At 36.2% G+C, this 19,071-nt stretch overlaps 1 protein-coding gene across 1 annotated transcript in view; it reads right to left on the bottom strand.

Annotated features, from left to right (window-relative positions):
- Positions 1–495: 495 nt before the first annotated feature.
- Positions 496–19,071, bottom strand: part of LOC100037108 (alpha-synuclein) — a 57,614-nt gene continuing 39,038 nt past the window's right edge. Inside the window, exons 5-6 of the mRNA XM_018243415.2 lie at positions 5,044–5,136; positions 496–1,091 (exon numbers count right to left, since the gene is read on the bottom strand). Coding sequence (XP_018098904.1) covers positions 1,059–1,091; positions 5,044–5,136 — 126 coding nt within the window. The 3' untranslated portion in view covers positions 496–1,058. The remainder of the gene's footprint in view (positions 1,092–5,043; positions 5,137–19,071) is intronic.

The following is a 19,071-nucleotide window of genomic DNA, read 5'->3' as shown; positions in this document are numbered from 1 at the left end:
TATTCTGAGACAATTAGCTTTTTTAGCTTTATATTCAGCAGCTCTCCAGTTTGGAATTTCAGCAATCTGGTAACTAGGGTCCAAATTACCCCAGCAACCATGCCCTGATTTGAATAAGAGACTGGACTATGACTAGGAAAGGGCATGAATATGGGTAATGAAAAGTAGCAATAACAATAAATTTGCAGCTTTACAGAACAGTTGCAGCTGCAGAGGGGGGAGGCCCTCCGATGTGTCATCGCCGCTGGGGGGCCCAGGGGGCAGTGTGGGGGCCCAGATGCATCAGCCCTGGTGGGCCCGGGGCCCCCCAGTCCGACCCTGTCTGGTTCCACCACAAGTATGTGATACTGTCAGCGAGCAAGGGCAACTGCATTATTAAACCGCTCATATTTCAAGAACTATATGGAAAAAAATTGATTCATTAAACACCCACATATGTTTATAACTACTGTAAATAGATTGTAATATACCTACAGATTTAGTACAAGAGTCTTCTTGCATTTAACATAAATATTAATCTTTATTGACTCTATGCTTTAAATAGCAATACATTTCATTATAAACACAAAATCAATCAGGGTGCATGATAGAAATGTAAAATTGCTTGGTGCATAGATCATGCTTACTGTCAGAAATACCGTATAGCTAGAAACTGGTACCACAATATGTTACATGTAACAGTAGAGGACGTAGGAAACATACAAAATTATTATAAACAATACCAAAACCACTGAAAACAGTCAATCATACAAATAGAAAGTAAGACATTAGTAGACACTTAGGTGTTTTTTTTTCTTTCTTTCTTTTTTTGTTTAAATCAATATTGTTTTTAAAATTTAAATTCTGCCCGCTTTAGTAGGGTGGAGTTAATGGGTCTCTGATTATCTGATGATAATAGGTTTCTGATAATTAACCCTATTTTGTGATGTCTTTATCACTGTGGATGTAAGACTTCATAAACAACTGCAGAAATATACAAAAAAATGACAAATGGCTACATTGGAACACATTTTCATATGAAATAGAATCTCCTACAGGATGTAATTTGCGCTGATTATTCATGCTTCAGGATCATAATCTTGATACTCCTCCTGCAAAAATTCAACACAAAGAGGCAAGTGTTAGGCATTTGACAGAGAAACAATTATGTGGAAAAATTGTATTAATTAATTGCAACTCTGAACTATATCTGGAAACAAGACTGTACTTACCAAAGGCCAAACTGGCATACATGCATCATTCTACTTTATCATTCTCATGGAGTGCCTTACTTCCAAAATCATACATTAAATTGCACCATTTAAAAGCTCTTCACAAAGGTGCTTGCTATAACACATATATCAAAATTCCTTGTATCCAAAAGATAGCTGTCCCAAAGGCTTACTTTTCAGTAAAAAATCCTTTATTTAAATTATCATTAAAAATATTTGGTTACATTCAGTCCCCCAGGCCCACCTTACGCGTTTCGCACCTTCCGGCGCTTAGTCATAGGTGTATGAGATACACCTATGACTAAGCGCCGGAAGGTGCGAAACGCGTAAGGTGGGCCTGGGGGGACTGAATGTAACCAAATATTTTTAATGATAATTTAAATAAAGGATTTTTTACTGAAAAGTAAGCCTTTGGGACAGCTATCTTTTGGATACAAGGAATTTTGATATATGTGCCGCCTGTGAACTGGGGCGAGTACCTAAGGCTTCACCAAATGTAAATCAGAGGTGGTTTCCCAATTTTGATATATGGGCTTGCTATAACACACCCTTGCAACATGAACCTTGTGCCAATACACCGGTTTGCTTGAATTGCATGCACAATGAATTACATGCAAGATTTAAATGCAAAAGGGAACTCTGCCCTGAGGATCAGTATTATTTGCTCTTATACAACATTAACTTATTAGACACTTATCTTGGAACCATATTTTAGATTTTATTGGTATGCACGAATGCCCCAGTTTCCAATGCATTCTTTCAAGATGCAAAAATGCAGATTAGTGCACAGTGTATATCGTCTATATTTTTTCTTCCTCATTCTTTTTAAATAGTTAGCCTATGAAAATAACAATGTTTTCCTTTGAACCATTTTCCACTAGAAGGTAAATAATATTTTCTAAACATTTCATAACTTATATTAGCCACAGTATGACAGCTAGCGAAACAAATATCAAATGATATAAAGTTGCTTTATAAGGTATTGGTTGTAAAAAACATCTGGCAGGTGCAAAAGTGTGGGTGACATATATAACATGGGTCATGCTCCTTTTCTGATGTGGGTTATGTTATAAAATGTGCAAAGTTTGCTACAGGTCTAGTCACTTATGACAACCAATCAGCAGGTGGCCAGACATCTCATTGGTTGGTAGGTGTTACAGCACAAAATATGTGCCTTTTATTACAGATGGGGATATTTTACACAATGCTATCTATTTGCCTTCACCAAACTTCTCCAAAGATTGCTCAGTTCTGAATAAAGCCCCATGAATGTCTGCAGTGTGAAAGTAGACTTATATGGAAGTTCTACATTGAAGGTATAGAAATGTATGTTTGACAGTGTGAGCTACAGAGTACCTGACGGAGTCTGATGTTATTAAACTAGAATAATGTGGTCATGGTCCAAGTGCAAGCGGCAAAAATTCTTTAATCTGCAAGTGGTGTTAGGTTAACCCCAATGTAGGGCTTTATAAAAATATATTGCATAAAACAGCTTATATGTAAAACACTGCTTAATGAAAATAAACAATTTTCATAAAAATATACTTTTTTAGTAGTATGTGCCAATGAGTAATCCTAAATAGATAACTAAGGGCCACCTCCTGGGATCCTACAACTCACGGTGCACACAAACATACATGTTGGGTCACATGAGCCAATTAAAGGACAAAGTTCTTTCTTTTGCTTCGACACTTCTTTCTGTTAAGTGGCATAGCAGCCTATGACTAAAAAATACAGCAATGGTTGGCCAGGCCTAAAGTTACCCTATAAAGATCTTTAGGCAGACTGAGAATTTAATTTAATTTTATAGATAAAGGAGATGTTTGCCCCTATATAAGATTATGGGGCATAGTTATTATGCTGTGTAAAAAACTGCAGGATAATACACCACACATCTCCAGGGTTTGCTGTGTAAAAAACGGCATTCATTTTTTGTGCATTTTACTTATAGTGACTTCCCTGGAAGCAATGTAAAATAACAGCGTCAAATCTGCCATTCATATGGCATAAAATTACCTACACTATGATAAATTTGCCATTCATTTTTCACAGCTTTGTACACAGTTTTTTTGGCAAATTTCATTTTACACAGCATAATAAATATGCCTCTTAATAATGTATAGCAATTTGTATAACACCTTTTCGAACAGTTATAAAATTCCTAGACAATATCATGCCAGAGACAGAAAATATATTTTTCAGCTGTAAATTGATGCAAATGTGCAATGTACTGCCTTAGAAATTGTTATAGCTGGAACATTAGATCATTTCTACATGAGATAGAATATAAAATATAGTGTTGATAATATGAGCCTTATATTAATCATTTGCTAGAATCCACAAAGGACATTCTCCTTGATTGCTAACTTAGAAATGGAAAATGTTATGTTTTAGTATCACTGCCTTTATTTTTCCAGCCATGTAGCTGATGTACTGCCATAAGACATACTTCTTAATAAGCATATTTTGTATATTAAAGTGTAAAAGAACTACTTTTATACGCATGCAAATTAAATATGTCAGCATTTTGAATTGGGTTGTGCACATCAGATTGTTATTATAGACATTGTAGCATCTCTGAAATACAAAATTAGTGTTATGGGGTTAATGAGCATTTGTTTAATTTTGAAAGCTCATTAAAGGACTAAACATTATTTAGAGCTTTTAAATATCAGTCAGTGCTTTGTAGATAACCACAGAAAACAAAACCAAAAACAGTATTTATAAAATATCCTATTTCTGACAGCTTTTTTTTATTAAAGGAGTGGTTCAGCTTTATGTCAACTTTTGGTATGTTATAGAATGGCTAAGCAACTTTTCAATTGGTCTTCCTGATTTATTTTTTTATAGTTTTTGAATGATTTGCCGTCTACTTCTAACTCATTCCACCATTTAAATGGGGGTCAATGACCCCATCTAAAAACAACATGTAAGGCTACAAATGTATTGTTATTGCTACTTTTTAATATGCATCTATTTATTCAGTCCGTCTCCTATTCCTTTCTCTTATGCAAATCAATGCATGGTCGCTAGGGTAATTTTTACCAACGCAACCAGACTGATGAAATTGCTAACTGGAGAGCTGTTGAATAAGCAGCTAAATAACTCAAAAACCAAAAATAGTAAAAAATGAAAACCAGTTGCAAATTGTCTCAAAATATCTCTCAACATCATACTAAAGGTTAATTTAAAGGTGAACAACCCCTTTAAGGTTAACTGAGAGTTACAGTCTTATGATAATATGCATTTATGCAAGACATACATGCATTTCCTGGTTAATCATAAGATATGTAATACTACCAGTGGTTTTTGATCAAACTGGTTTAAAAACATAGTTTTGTGCTCATAAATTAAAATCAAGCTCCATTTAATAAGCCTGAGCACTTCTCATTGAATTGAATGAAGCTAAAAAGAGAGAAATCATTCTTTAGAAATAGCCACAAATTCCAATATTTACCAGTTTTAAAGTCTTTGGTTGCTTCAAATCTAAGAGTATGTACAAAAATATTTATAATAGTATAAAAGCACCATAATGTATATTTTAAATGATACTAGAAAATCTTTTTCAATATTTAAATTATTTATTATTATTATTATTATTATTTAATTTAAATTATTTAAATTATTTTAATAATCCTGGGACTATAATTTCAAGGTATGCAATGTTTTACATGCAAAAAATAAAAACTACATATTTTTTTCATGCAAGATCAACACCCTTTTTTTTTAATCAACACCCTTTGATTTTTTTTCAGCAAGTATTTTAACAGCATCATATTAAAACACAGAAAATGTTTTGGAAATTGAGTAAGGCGATATAAATGGAAATTACCTCAGGCGGCATTTCATATGTCTCATTATCTGGATTTACCGGCATATTTTCTGAATTCTCCACTGTCCCTTCTGGGCCGAAGCCGCTTTCATTCTGCAATCAAATAACAATATACATTTTTTCATTTTGCCCTGCCCTTTATAAGATATTATTGCATATTTTAAATTTAACATTTCTTCAAAAATAAAAAATAACTGCGTAAAGAAGATATAATTATAAATACAATAAAATATTGCAAATATTGGATTCTTAATATAAAGGGGCAGATTTGTTAAAGTTTAAATGTTAAATCTGAATTCAAATTTTCAAATTTTTTGGTCATACTTCACAAATTCGAATTTTAAACCACCAACTTGAATTTGAATGTGAGATTTATCACTTTTCGTCCCTGGAAACAGTTCTATTTCGAATATTCACCACCTAATACCTGCTGAGTTCATGTACAAGTCAATGGCAGAGGTCCATTGAACCATTTGAAGATGTTAATTGCCTTCCTAACATTCAAGTTTCTTTTCAGAGGAAAACTCAATTAGATTTGTATTTGATTCGAATTTTCGGGTCTTTCGTATTTGATTGAAAATTAAACGTTTGAGTTTTTTTTTTTAAATAACTTCCCATAACTTCGGAATATGATCTTTGATGAATCTGCCCGAAAGTATATTTTACGCAGTTGACCGAACAAACAAAGCAAAACACACCTTAACATCAAAATGTACACCCTCCTTTGCATTGCAGAAATATTTTGTAATAAATGCTATGGTTTTGAACAAGAAGCTGCTTCCTTGTGACAACAATTCCATATTTCAAGGCAAGCCTCATAATAAAATTTGATTTTTAAATGATACAGATGATGGATGAGAACCATGCAACACTCCAGCTGATGTGAAACCATAATTCCCATATTATTCCGCAGTCAGTGCCTGAATGATGATGCTTGGAACTGTGCTTTAATTTAGCAAAACAGATAAAGAGCACAGTAAGAACCCACTCTGTCTATTTGTATAGTTATCAGAGTCAAACTTTACAGCAGTACCTGAAAACCAAAATATACTGTACCTTGAATTATGAAACCCAGGTAATGGCATACAGCCGCTCTTTTTTTTTTTTATAGAAATTTCAGCCCTGAAGTAAGAGTTCATAATACAGAATTATGTGATAACATTACAAGATAATTATATAGAGTATCGATCTTTGTTCAAATATCTTATGAACCAGTATACTTTAAAAAATGCTCTTTGAATACCAACAGAGAAAATACTGTGTATTGCTTCACTTCTGTGGAAGTTATACTATATAGTTATACTATATGTGTATACATATATGTATTTTCTGCCACTGGACAATGCTAACATACTCTAAAAATATGTAGAATACAATGGAGTTGAGAACTTTACTATTTACATGGAGAAAGGTATTATAAATTATTTCAGAATTTAAACAAAAAACACAATATTGACAATATATATTCATGATGAGCAAATAGCTCAATTGCTTCACATACCTGCTAAATATGGGGTCTGTTATCTGGAAACCTGTTATCCAGAAATTGGATATATTAGAGATATCTGAATTACATTAAGGTCATCTACCATAGACGCTATTCTATTTTAATAGAATAATTGTAATTTTAATAATGATTTCCTTTCTCTGTAATAATAAAATAGTACCTTGCACTTGATGGCAACTGAACCACATGAATAATTGGTATTAAACCCCTCCTATTGGGTTTATTCAATGTTTAAATTATTTTTAGCAGTCTTAAGGTATGGTGATCCAAATGAAAGACAGATCCCTTTTTTGAAAAACCCCAGTACCCATGCATTCCGGATGATAGTTCTTATACCAGTATATTGTAAGCCATTCCAGTTTTTTTTGTGTTACTTGTTTCTTAAACAGACTTAACATATACCAGACTTGAGGAGGTAGGAAGAATCATTGTTTTTTTTAACATATATAAATATATGGAGTTTGAAACTACAATTTGATATTTTCCTTGGTTAATTAGAATATGTAATTTCCCCTGTAATGTAATGATAGAGTGACAATCATAGCATTTCAAAAAGAATGTCAAAGAAAACATGTTTCAGATGGCTGTAGTTCCACTACTTCTCTCATATTGACCTTTCTTCTAGCAAATCATCCATTTGTGATATAAACATTTAAGTCATTGTACAAGTAAAACTAAAATATTTAGAAAGCTAAATCCAATTCTTCTTTCCAGAAAGGTGGACAATTTATTTTAATTTGGAATGGTTAACTTGGTGCACTTAAAATGCATAAAGATTAGACAAATGGATGTCCATTGATTAAGTCCATGTACATTGACCCATATATCAAATAATCTTCCTTGATTTATGATAAATAATTACTTGCACTCAAACTCCTATGTTCCTTCCTTTTTATATGTTGAACTAGAATGTATTTCTGCTTCAAACTATGGTCTGTTCCAGTTCATATAATTCACATCATCATCTGCCTCTATATCTTTTACCTCTTTCACTTATGGTCAGAAACATGACTTACCTCTTCATCCTCTCTTTGTCCACTTTCACTCTCTCATTTCCTGATAAACAAGAGCACATAGCACCCATTCTGGAAACCCTTCCTTGATCTTGCTGAGCTTTATAATTTACTGTACTATGTCCCTTCTCTTGTCAAGGGTACTGTAGATTTTATACAAATGGACTATTCACATCCTCCTCCAAATTTAACATTCTGATTTCCACCCTCTACTGAATCAGCAAAATATTTTCTACTCTGCCAGGCTTAAATGTCATTGCTCAACCAACCTATTGTATAAATACTACCATTGCTCCACCATTATAAATGGTTTAAATATATTCAGATTATACAACAACCCAACATCTGCTGTACAAGCAGATAATTTGCTGTTTAGTGTTTAAATCTGGAATTATACCACTAACAGAAGACGACTAAGGGATTTTAGCCTTGTGTTTACTGTATGTGTACATATAATTGTTATGCATGCATATGCAATGCTGTACATGTAAACAGTGTAATACATTATAGACAGGGGAACAAATATGACAATAGATAAAACATAGATAAAAAAACAAATATGCACAGTTGGGTAATAGCCCAAGAAATATATCGTTGCTCATGGTAAATCATGTTCCCAGCAATTGATAAAATGCCCCAAAAAATCTATTAATTGAAAAGCCTTGCAATCATCTGTTGCATGTCCTTCTGCGTTTTGCACTAGTATGCTGTTCACCTGGTACAAAACATACAATTGCAAGATTTTACATATAAGGGGCACAATTACTATTGGTTGAATATTGAGGATTTTACTTCGATCAAAAAAAAGCTTAGAAAGCTTACGGGGACCTTCCCCATAGGCTACCATTGGTGCTCGGTAAGTTTTAGTAGCGGAATAGGTAGTCAAAGTTTTTTTTAAAGAGACAGTACTTCAACTATAGAATGGTCGAATAGTCAAAAGATTTTTAGTTTGAATCGTTCGATTCAAAGTCGTAGTCGAAGGTCAAAGTAGACAATTCGATGGTCGAAGTAGCCAAAAAAAAACTTCGAAATTCAAAGTATTTTTCATTCACTCGAGCTTAGTAAATGTGCCCCTTAGTATTTGTTGCTTGCACAATTTCCTACTGGGGACAAATGTCCCATGCACATTTACCCTTTCAAAGATTACATTAGAATGAATTCCTAAATCATATGTGCTGTAATCTGTCAGTATGCCACTAGCAGCCCTCTCTCATTCTGTATAAAACTATAGGCTATTTCTTGAGGAGGGGGATAACATGATGAAGATGCCACATGTTGGAGTAAAGTATTTAGGTGCTAACTAGAAAATTTATAGAAAAACACAAGTTTTTAAATACTAATTTAATACACGCACAGATTCACGGAGGTGGGTTCTATTAACCAAAATACTCGAAATTTGCCATAAAGGTATTATAACGGATTTCATAATTTAAACAAAAAAACACCATTGACAGTATATATTCATGATGAGCAAATACCTCAACTGCTTCACATAGCATTTAAAATATGGTGTGCATGAACTCTATTCATTCCATTACAGCAATACAAAAACAGTATTTTTATTAAAATAGTCTGCAGTTGTAGATAAAGCTGAATAGTCATATAATTGCACAGAAAAAGCAATTTTCTAAGAATGTTCTTTAAGTATTTCGCACATTTTAATTTATGTTAGCCACACATCTTTTGAAACTCCAATGGAATAGATTCCAAGAGCCATTAGGGAATCATGGAAGTTCTGAAGTGTCAGGTTGTGCTGGGATTCTGGCTTGGTGTCTTGACCACTGGACCAGGTGAGCAGCCTGCAGGCTTGCTCACTATATATTGCCTGGCCTTTTTAGCCCCAGCCCAGCAGTAGCCTGATTGGTTTGCAGTCAGGGTTGACTCTGTCCTATTTAAGGCCAGCCCTCAAAACACTCCTTGCCTGACCATTGCAGTGTGCCATCGTCCCTAGCTAAGGGTTCCAGCTCTAGCCCTTTTCCCTTGATTCTACCTTGCACTGATCTGCCTTGCCGTGCTTACCCTACCTAGTACCTTTGCCTGCCTTGAAATGACCCTGCCTTACCTGTTCTTGATTCCTCCTTCCTGTTCCAACTAGTACCTTTCCCTGCATTGACCTTGACCTGACCCTGCCTTGCCTGTTCTTGATTCCTGCTTCTTGTTCTACCTGGTACCTTTCCGTGCCTTTGACCTTGAACCGACCTTGCCTTGCCTGTTCCTGATTGCTGTTCTGCCTTGTACCTAACCTGTCCTCTCGCTATCCAGTCCTTCTAGTCCAGTCCTTCTGCACTCTATCCCCCCTGTACTATCCTTTCACTCTGTTCCTGATCTATGCACGCACCATCCTGTCCCATCCTTTCCGTCTGCTCCTGATCTACGCCCGCACCATCCTGTCCCATCCAGTCTGTTCCTGTTCCATTCCTGCTCCATCCAGTCTGTTCCTGTCCTGACTCTTCGCCATCTTCATCCTGTCTAGTCCAGTCATGATCTTCACTCTCACCGTCCTGTTCCACTCTGCACCTGTTCTAGTCTGATTCATCTCCCTCCTCACCCTGTTCCTGCCCTTTTCCTGTCTGTGTCCCGTGAGTTCAGCCAGCTCTTTCCTAAAGGACTCACCTTCCTCATCAGCCTCCATGGTGCCTCCTACCTAATCCTTGACATGAAGTGACAAGTAGAGATCCCAACTAGCAAGTTTTTCCTTTAACCTTTCAGCAGTACTTCAATAATAAGGTTTTGTAATACATATGTATCTTTCCAATGTTCAGATGTAGACACCTTAATGAACAACATTATTTGCATGAGATGCTTGGGCTGGATGTACAAATAATTGTACCCCACTCATTAAACAACTTGTGAGCATCAGTAGGATATAGAAAATTACAAGATAAAATTAGAATAAATACAAACTGAGCCTCTGTCTTCTGTACTGCTGCTAATGTTCTGCTCAAAGCTGCAATACCCCCTCACTTGCTCAGATTTGCCTGGTCTGAAATAAACTGATCAGTCAGATTTGGCTATCCTTGTAAATGGTCAACTTGCAGATGTATTCATTTTGTAAAACAAAAAGAATCGTTTTACATACCATAGTTTTCAGAGTGACACAGTAGAGAACAGCACATCTTTGATAAAAGTGAATGTAAATTAGTAATAGTAATTAATAAATAATAAAACCAACACACTGACTATAGAAAGTCATTCTCATTATTTTCACTGCAGAAACAAATATTGACTTTGCTAATTGAAAAACTCTTTATAATTTCAAAGAAAGCAATCACTTTAAGGGAAGAGGGAAACCTAAAAAAGATATACAGAGAAATATGTGCCCTTGAAAAAGAAGGTTTAAAAAAAATAACTAGAAATAAATAGAAAAATATCTAACAAAGGTATAAACCAATTTTACTCATATTCCTGTGATGGATAAAATCAAGCTCAAGAATTTTTTTTGAGGGGTAGGGCCAAAGTCATAAGCAAAAACAACCTGTAAACAATAACTAGGTGCCAAGTTTTGAGGACACCAATTTATTGACTAAGCCCATATAGTTGCTCACAACTTACATAACTGTATAATTAGGGGCTTTATAAGTAGAAAGTAATAAACCATGAAAATCTCAAATCTTTTTTGGTCACACTTGGTTGAACACACCCATACATACCACACCCATTTTAACAAAACATACACCACACATGCCAGTAAATTTACTACAGAAAATGGATAACAAACATATTAACCCCAGATAAGCTTGTATAATTACTGAATAAAATACTGTATATCATGGGCATTTTTAACCCAGATGTGCCTGGTTTAACACAGAAAATGGATAATCTACATATTAACCCCAGACAAGTCGGTATAATTACTATAGAAAATGGATAATCTGCATATTAAAGGGGTTGTTCACCCTTGAGTTAACTTTTAAGGGGTTATTTACTAAACTCTGAATGCAAAAATCATGAAAAATTCGTGATTTCTTTAAAACTGTTACATTTTGTGTTATGAAATCAAATTTTAGAGCAATGGATCTAACATACTTACTTACATGCATGCCTTTAAGAGGCATATGTTTCCAAAATTTCCATAAATACTACAAAAGTTGCAGAAGACACAATGTATAATTCAATGGTTTTTCAGATCAAATCACGTGTATACTTTATGTGCAACCATTAATTATTAGTGATATCTCACTAAATTGCTGGTGGGGTGATCAAGCTGACCAATGACTTCATAGATACAATGATGGCAACTAGAAAAGTTCTATAAAGCATAAATATTTAGTAGTAACAATAAAGATAAGGTAGTGAATAGGAAAGAATGGTGGAGGGCAGAGTCCTGCACAGGGTCCAATTTCTGAAACCGCGATCTGTCCTGAACCCTGTGACCAACACTCAGACCTTCACCTACCAGATCTGACCCACAACTGCCTTATCCCAACCTGCTACCCAGTGGCCACCATGAAATTGTAAGTGATGTTGCTGTGAAAATAAAGAAATATTATAAAAAACATTACATTATCAGAAGCAATGGAAAATCTCTTATACTGAGACCTGTGACCTAACCTATCTACTAGAATGCAAACATATCTGCATCCAGAGTCGGTGTGGGCCAGCAGGACACTGGGAGAAAACCCAGTGGGCCCAGAAGGTACGTGCATACTCGCATGGGGGGGTGCTGGTGCTGAAGGGAGGTTGTGGCTGAGGCGGGGGTCTCGATGGGGCTTTGTGGTGGAGGAATATGGCCCCTAAGATAGCAGCCCAGTCAGACTCTGTCTTCATCTACAAGTGCAGTACCCACAACTGGCAAAATAACATTTTTTAGAGGTAACCTGTGGGAACTCAACCTGATGCAGGGAGGGTTATTATATAAACCAAGATGCTTTGGTGGATTTATTCAGTGGTAAATGAGTAGTGATGGGCAAATGATGGGACTAATTCGCAGCAAATAAATTTGCAAAACTGGGGAGAAAATTAACCAGTGAAAAACCCCCCACACAAAAAAAAAATGTCAGGCGTCAGAATTGTCGCTCGTGTCAAAATTGTCGCACATCAAAGTTATTTTGACACCTATTGGTTTTAATGCGTTTCACAGATTTTTCGCTGTTTCATCACTTATGTGGTAGATACCCAAAAGGGACATACTCAAATAATTATAATGATTCATTGAAATAACAGTTGTATATTTTCAGGGGACTATAAAAATACATAAAATCTTTGAAAATGTAAAATCAAGAAAATGTGTTAAAGCAAGTTTACCTTCAAGCACTCAAGTGTAGTGATGGGCGAATTTATTCGCCCGGCGCAAATTCACCGTGAATTTTTGCATTTCACCACCGGCGAATAAATTTGTGAAATTGCAGCTACAATTAACGTACGCCCATTGACTTTAATTCCGTGTCAAATTGTCGATTGTTGCCGGCGTCAAAATTTGAGTTTCACAAATTTTTTGCCATTTCGCAAATTCCATGAAGCGGGACAAATTCGCCCATCACTACTCAAGGGAAGAAAGCACAGGAATCTGTTTCCTTAAAATATATAGTTAATACTTAACTAAGGCATGAAATACTATTGTTTACCCTAGCACACATTGACATTACCAACATGAGTTTACTATTATGAAAGGCCCTATTCTATGATTATCGGGTATGAAAAGTTAAACAGGTATTTTGAAGATAACTGTTCAAAATTCAGGTGTGATTTATAGAAAAATGAGGCGTAAAATCAAGGAAAAGTGCCTCTGGACCACAAGAAAAAGTCAAAAATGCAAAAGAAAAATGTGGAAATATAAAATTGTGGTTAAAATTTATCATTTTTCTCAGAGCAGTAATTGCAGTAATTGCAGGGAATAGTCACAAAAAAAAAAACAGTGTTGGATTCATAATGTCAAACAAATAAGCATCCAAGTTTGGTCCTACACTAGGCCAGAGCCTACCGTTCTTTAATTTGAATAAAGACTTCTGATCAGTTAGTCTAGCTTTTGTAGTGTGGTAATATCATATTCAGAAAGCAGGTCAATATATTAAGGTAGGTGAGAATTATTTTCATCTGCACAATTCTATGAAAATGAGCCAGGTCTGCTAAAATAGGATGTATTTTATTGAAATAAAATACAGATCACTCATCCACATCTCATTAGTAAGTAGTTCATGTGCGGCACTTAACACGGTATATGGCTAATACTGGCATTATTCCTCTGAGTATTTGGGGCACCAATGTAATTAAGAAAGCAATGGGAATCCCAGTCTAATCAATTTAATCCACAAGGTGTCATAAAGTGCCAAGATCCATCACTGTCATCGTTACAGATGCAGTTTCCATCAAACGCTTAATCCACTGAACTGCCTTTGGGAGATAAATTCATAATACTAATTAGTAGTGGAATGATGCAGGTATGATGGAGAAGGTTGAAAAGTCTCTTTTGCTTTCATTTAATTGCATCTTTGGGTTTTCTTGCCAGGGACTGAAAGTTTCATAAAGCATCAATTGCCCATCTGAGAAAAGTAATTGAATTTTTATTCGTTTTAGAACATACTGTACTCTCTGTTTAAAATATAGTGTACATATCTTGGATTTCTCTTTAATACAAGACAGCTCTATGATTGTCAGGTTATGTGACTGTGTGGTAGTATGAATGGTGATATAAAACCTGTTTAACTACAGAGCTCAGGGCCATGAATAACCAATTGCTTATGGAATTTATGTAATTTTGGGGGGGAATGTAATAAAAGTCGCAAAGAGCAAAACAACTCGCACCGTTAAGAATAAAAATCCGCATCTCGCAATGTAATATTGTTTCTTAAACTGTTATTACATTGCGAATTTTAATTGTGCACTTTTATTACATTGTTACGTTATTACATGTTTTATTACATTGACTGCGCATTGGCGAAAACTATAAAATTCGCAAACGGTCTTCCACTGTTGGAAGTGGTCGCTAAACAGCTTCCGGGTTCGCAAAAGCTATATTAAATTTGCGCAAAGCAAAATTTGTTCACGCAAAGGCATAACTTTTCGTATTGCGAATAGTTTTTCCATACCGACTTTTATTACATTCTCCCGTTTATGTCTAAAGGGTGAATTAAGCGACACAAAGGATTACATCAAATATGATGTCATGTTTGTACTAAAGCTCCTTTACTCATATACTGTAGGCTTTGTGCCACCCTCTGTAATACAGAGAGGAAAGTGATCAGATCTTGAACTAGCCCAGAGCATGTCATGATTATGGCACTTCCAGCTGCACTTGACTTTAAGTGTAGCTATTAGGGGTCATTAAGCACAGGTTAAACTAGCGAGCCAGCACCTCAATACACACTACAGACATTGGATAGCATTTCCATTCAGCATGCAGAGAGCTAAGAATTACAGTTACTAGTGATGGGCGAATTTGCGCCGTTTTGCTTCGCCGAAAAATTCGCGAAATTTTTGACGCCGGCGAATTTTTTCTGCGAATTTTCGCGGGCGTTCCGCGAATTTATTCGCTGGCGGCGAATCGCGCAAGTTCGCCGCGAATTCGCGCCTGGCGAATAAATTCGCCCATCCCTAACAGTTACACATTTTCGAGCTAGGGTAGTTTAGAGCATCAAAGAAAAACTCAATACATTTTATATTTAATATTATAAAAGGTACAACAGTATATTTAGTAAGATGTTACAAAAAGGACATACATTAAAATATGACAAACAGTTTATAAAATAAAAAGGGGTAAAAACCTGGTCCTGTAGTCCAGAAACTGAAGGGATAAACCCTCAGGGAAATGAGGTTTTGAATTTAATGACTTCCTTTGAGTAGGGACTGGGCCAAGAATATAATGACCATACTGTACATGCTAACAGGAACATGGTATAACATCATTTTATATTCAATAGTAATGAATTATTGTATGGATTTCACACATACTAAACATTTATACGGTGCGACCCTCCCCTGCCCAGATAATCCCATCTGGTGAATCAAGTGCCATATTTGGGCTTCTTTGAAAGCTAATATTTTACTGAACCCATAACCTGTTTTTTGGAATAAGGCATTAGAATAAATTATAGGTTTTATGATAATAAACGTGTTTTTAGTTAGGTTATAGTGTGACCACCATATCACCTATGAGGGATCTTGCTGTGAACTCTAAGTCCATGGGCTTCCACTCCCCTACATGGCATGGCTTTTATCTGTAAATTATCAGCTATGGCTTAGAGTACAACATCACAGGTTGTGATCCCTTTATACATGGCTGATTCCAGACCTTAGTGAGCAGAGGCCTGTTAACTAGCTCTTGGCAGAATGTTTTTTTCATTATACCGTGGCCTGCTTTATTAACTCTTACAGGTCTGTAACATGATAGAGCATGTGAAATGCTACTGCTACAAATATGAAGATGAGACCAAAATATAAGGACAGGACCATTTTCACTGCCATAGGAGTAATATAGCTCTGAGATGGTATAGTAAACCATGTACATTATTTCATGTAGTATTCTTTAGCTAGCTTTAGTTGTTACATTAGTCATTATGAAGTAGCTAGCCTTGACTGGATTTTATTTTGAAAGATGGACTACAATACATTACATTTTCTACATTGGCTGTTGTGTGCATGCTAAATTATTTGACAGACCTTGACTCGTGGTTTAGAATGCTAAGAATCTCCATGTGTCATGCCATGAAATAAAACTTAAATTGAGGTATGTGCTTGACTGTAAATTGCTGACATAATATATGTGAACAGAAAGCTTACCTGCAAGAATCCTGCAAGCTATGATTCCAGAATGATTCTAAAACCATGCAGCCAGTGTTAACATTTGCACATGGGATAATGCTTGAATACATGAATGGCCATGTGTGTATGCATCAGAGTTGAAGACAAAAAAAAAAAAACTGGTTCATGGCTTTCATTGTCAAAGTAAATTGTACATCATAAAATAGAATAAGACTAATGCTGGAATTCTAATGGGCCTACTCAGTTGACTGAATGTAGGAGCAGAGCAGGAAGAGAGAAGCAAGTTATTCACTGGTTGAAATTAGGGAGGTGGGATAATGTGTCTCAGCCCTATTTATTCATGTCCCAATCAGGGCTGAACACTCCATATTTACAAAAGGAACTGGAGCATCACCTCTTCCAGTATTTCAGAATTTGAGACTATTTTGTAATTTGGCTTTAGTTTCAAGAAACTGTGGAATCAGAAGGAATTCAGAGATATAGTTATGTATCGATGCAATTTAAAAAAAAAAATCCACTTTCATCGTATAAATGTAAGGTAATGATAATGTCGAAGTACTATTAGTAGTCTTATCAACATGTTTAAATCCCCATTATCAGTTCAGCCACTGTAGTCTTACAGTAGAAATTACTGTCAGCAAGGTTTTTTTTTTACCCTTCCAGAGAAACACTGCAGGAGAAGTTGGAACAAATGTGTGTGGGCTGCTATTTGCTTCAGTAATGATTAGGTTTTAAATGTTCTTCCCTTTAAAGTTCATAGAGTGCAACAAGAACAGCAAATGAAACAGTACCATTATGTGCATATGTGCATACATCAAATGTATATACCTCCACACAATAAATACAGGTTACACAGTAACATAGTTGAAAACAATTGGGTTGAAAAAAGACAACAGTCTATCAAGTTCATCCTTTCCAAAGGAACCCCAAAGCACATTATGGGAAAAAGATCCCCTGAAATCTGTCTATAATATTCTCTGATTCACTTGTAAAGAGTAATCATGTCCCTTGCAAGTGCCTCTTCTGCAGAAAAAATAACCCCAACATTCTACAGTCTACCCTTATGGTCTAACTTCTCAATTCCTTTTACCAGTTTAGTTGCACATCTTTGGGCTTTCTCCAGGGCCAGATTTAAATGGCGGGCGCCCCTAGGCCACACGGACCGTGCTGCTCACGCACTCCCCCAAGAGCGCACTCGACAGCAGCAGTTCTGGGGGGCACTTTCCACTTGGAGGATTCCAGGCCAGCTGGGGCGCTGCGCTCTGCTTCATTCAATGCCCCGTTGCTGCACAAGCACAGCCTTTGCCCGCTGCCTCTCAGATTCCCCCCCCCATTCCTCCCAGGCTGCTGCAGGTCTCTGCTCGGCCTCGGATGGATCCAGGCGGCTGGGCGGCATACCACCCCTAATATATTGCACCCCAAGCCCGGGCCTTTGTGGCCTCACCACAAATCTGGGCCTGGCTCTCTCTCTATTACATATGACAAACCCAAACCTTAGGGGAGTATATATAAATTCCTATCTAGGTGAGCTCTTCTTCCTTCTGCTTATAACAGCCACCTTTGGGCCTGGTCCCCTGCTACTTGGGTGCTGCCAGGACTTACCACATGGTAATCCAGTTACTCCCACAGGGGCAGGTAAGGGAGCCAATATAGGATTCAGTAAGGAAACAGCTGGATGTAGTCAGACAGACCAGGTCAGAACCAGATAACAACTTTAGAATTGTGAGGGAAATACAACGTCAGGAACAAGCTGGGGTAAAAACCAGGAAACCACACACAGACAGAACAAGAGAATCAGGAAATAACAACAGTGTTTGACTTATAATGGGCCACAAGTGCAGAGTAGGGTCTTTTATAGATAGCCTGATGGCTAACGCTGAGCAGCTGTGGCCAGATTAACAGCAGTTGAAACAAGCCATAACTACTTGAAAATGCTACAACTGTTCTTCATAGAAAAAAAGGCTCCTATGTTTCCAATTGCTTCCAAACATGGCACCCTGGACACGTCTTAGATTGGTAGGGCTGGGGAGTGCTTCAATCCCATTGGTTGTTTTTCAAAGCAAGGGCTGCATAATTATGATGGTGTTTTTTTCAGGTGTTTTTTTTAAAGCCGAAACAAAAAGCATGGCGAAATTCTAGTGCACATAACTGGTGAAACCATTAATTAATCGTGAAACTGTACTGGGGAAATAAGTCCTTTCATCCATAAATAGAGATTTTCACAATGTGTTACATAAAGAAGTAAATGAGATCAGTAGTCAAGCTAAAATATTGTCTTGCATACTTCCTCTTTCTATGGAAATTCTGTGATCACTAAATACTGATACACTGATTTATACCCATATATATACTCTAAAATTTTATTCGGTTAAAATCAGAATTTACTCAAGCTGATATTAAAATGGATGTGCAGCTTCTTTTCTATACCACACATTGATTAAAATCCCCTTGAAATCCCTTCAAGCTGCTTGAAGTATTGTATCTATTCTTAAGGATTTGCATGGATATACAGTAAATATGAAAATGTTCATAAAATATAGAAAAAAATAACATTTTGCATAATAGTTTACCTATTCCTACAATGTTAGAAGGGATTCGATAAATGCGGCATGCATATCAAAAGTAGAAGTACCTGCCAGAAGGAGGAGGATAATTATTTGTTTTAATAAGAATACTGTTGAGCAAAAGGAAACAGAACTATAAATGTGGTGCCCCCCACCCCCAGAGATTAGATAACATCATGGAGCCCTGGTAAGTAGCATATGGACTAACTTTATCTGGTGAACATTATCTTCCAAATATAGAAAAAAC

Source organism: Xenopus laevis, chromosome 1S (genome assembly GCF_017654675.1).
Source record: "Xenopus laevis strain J_2021 chromosome 1S, Xenopus_laevis_v10.1, whole genome shotgun sequence".
Taxonomy (NCBI): domain Eukaryota; kingdom Metazoa; phylum Chordata; class Amphibia; order Anura; family Pipidae; genus Xenopus; species Xenopus laevis.
This window is presented reverse-complemented; position numbering and strand designations above follow the sequence as displayed.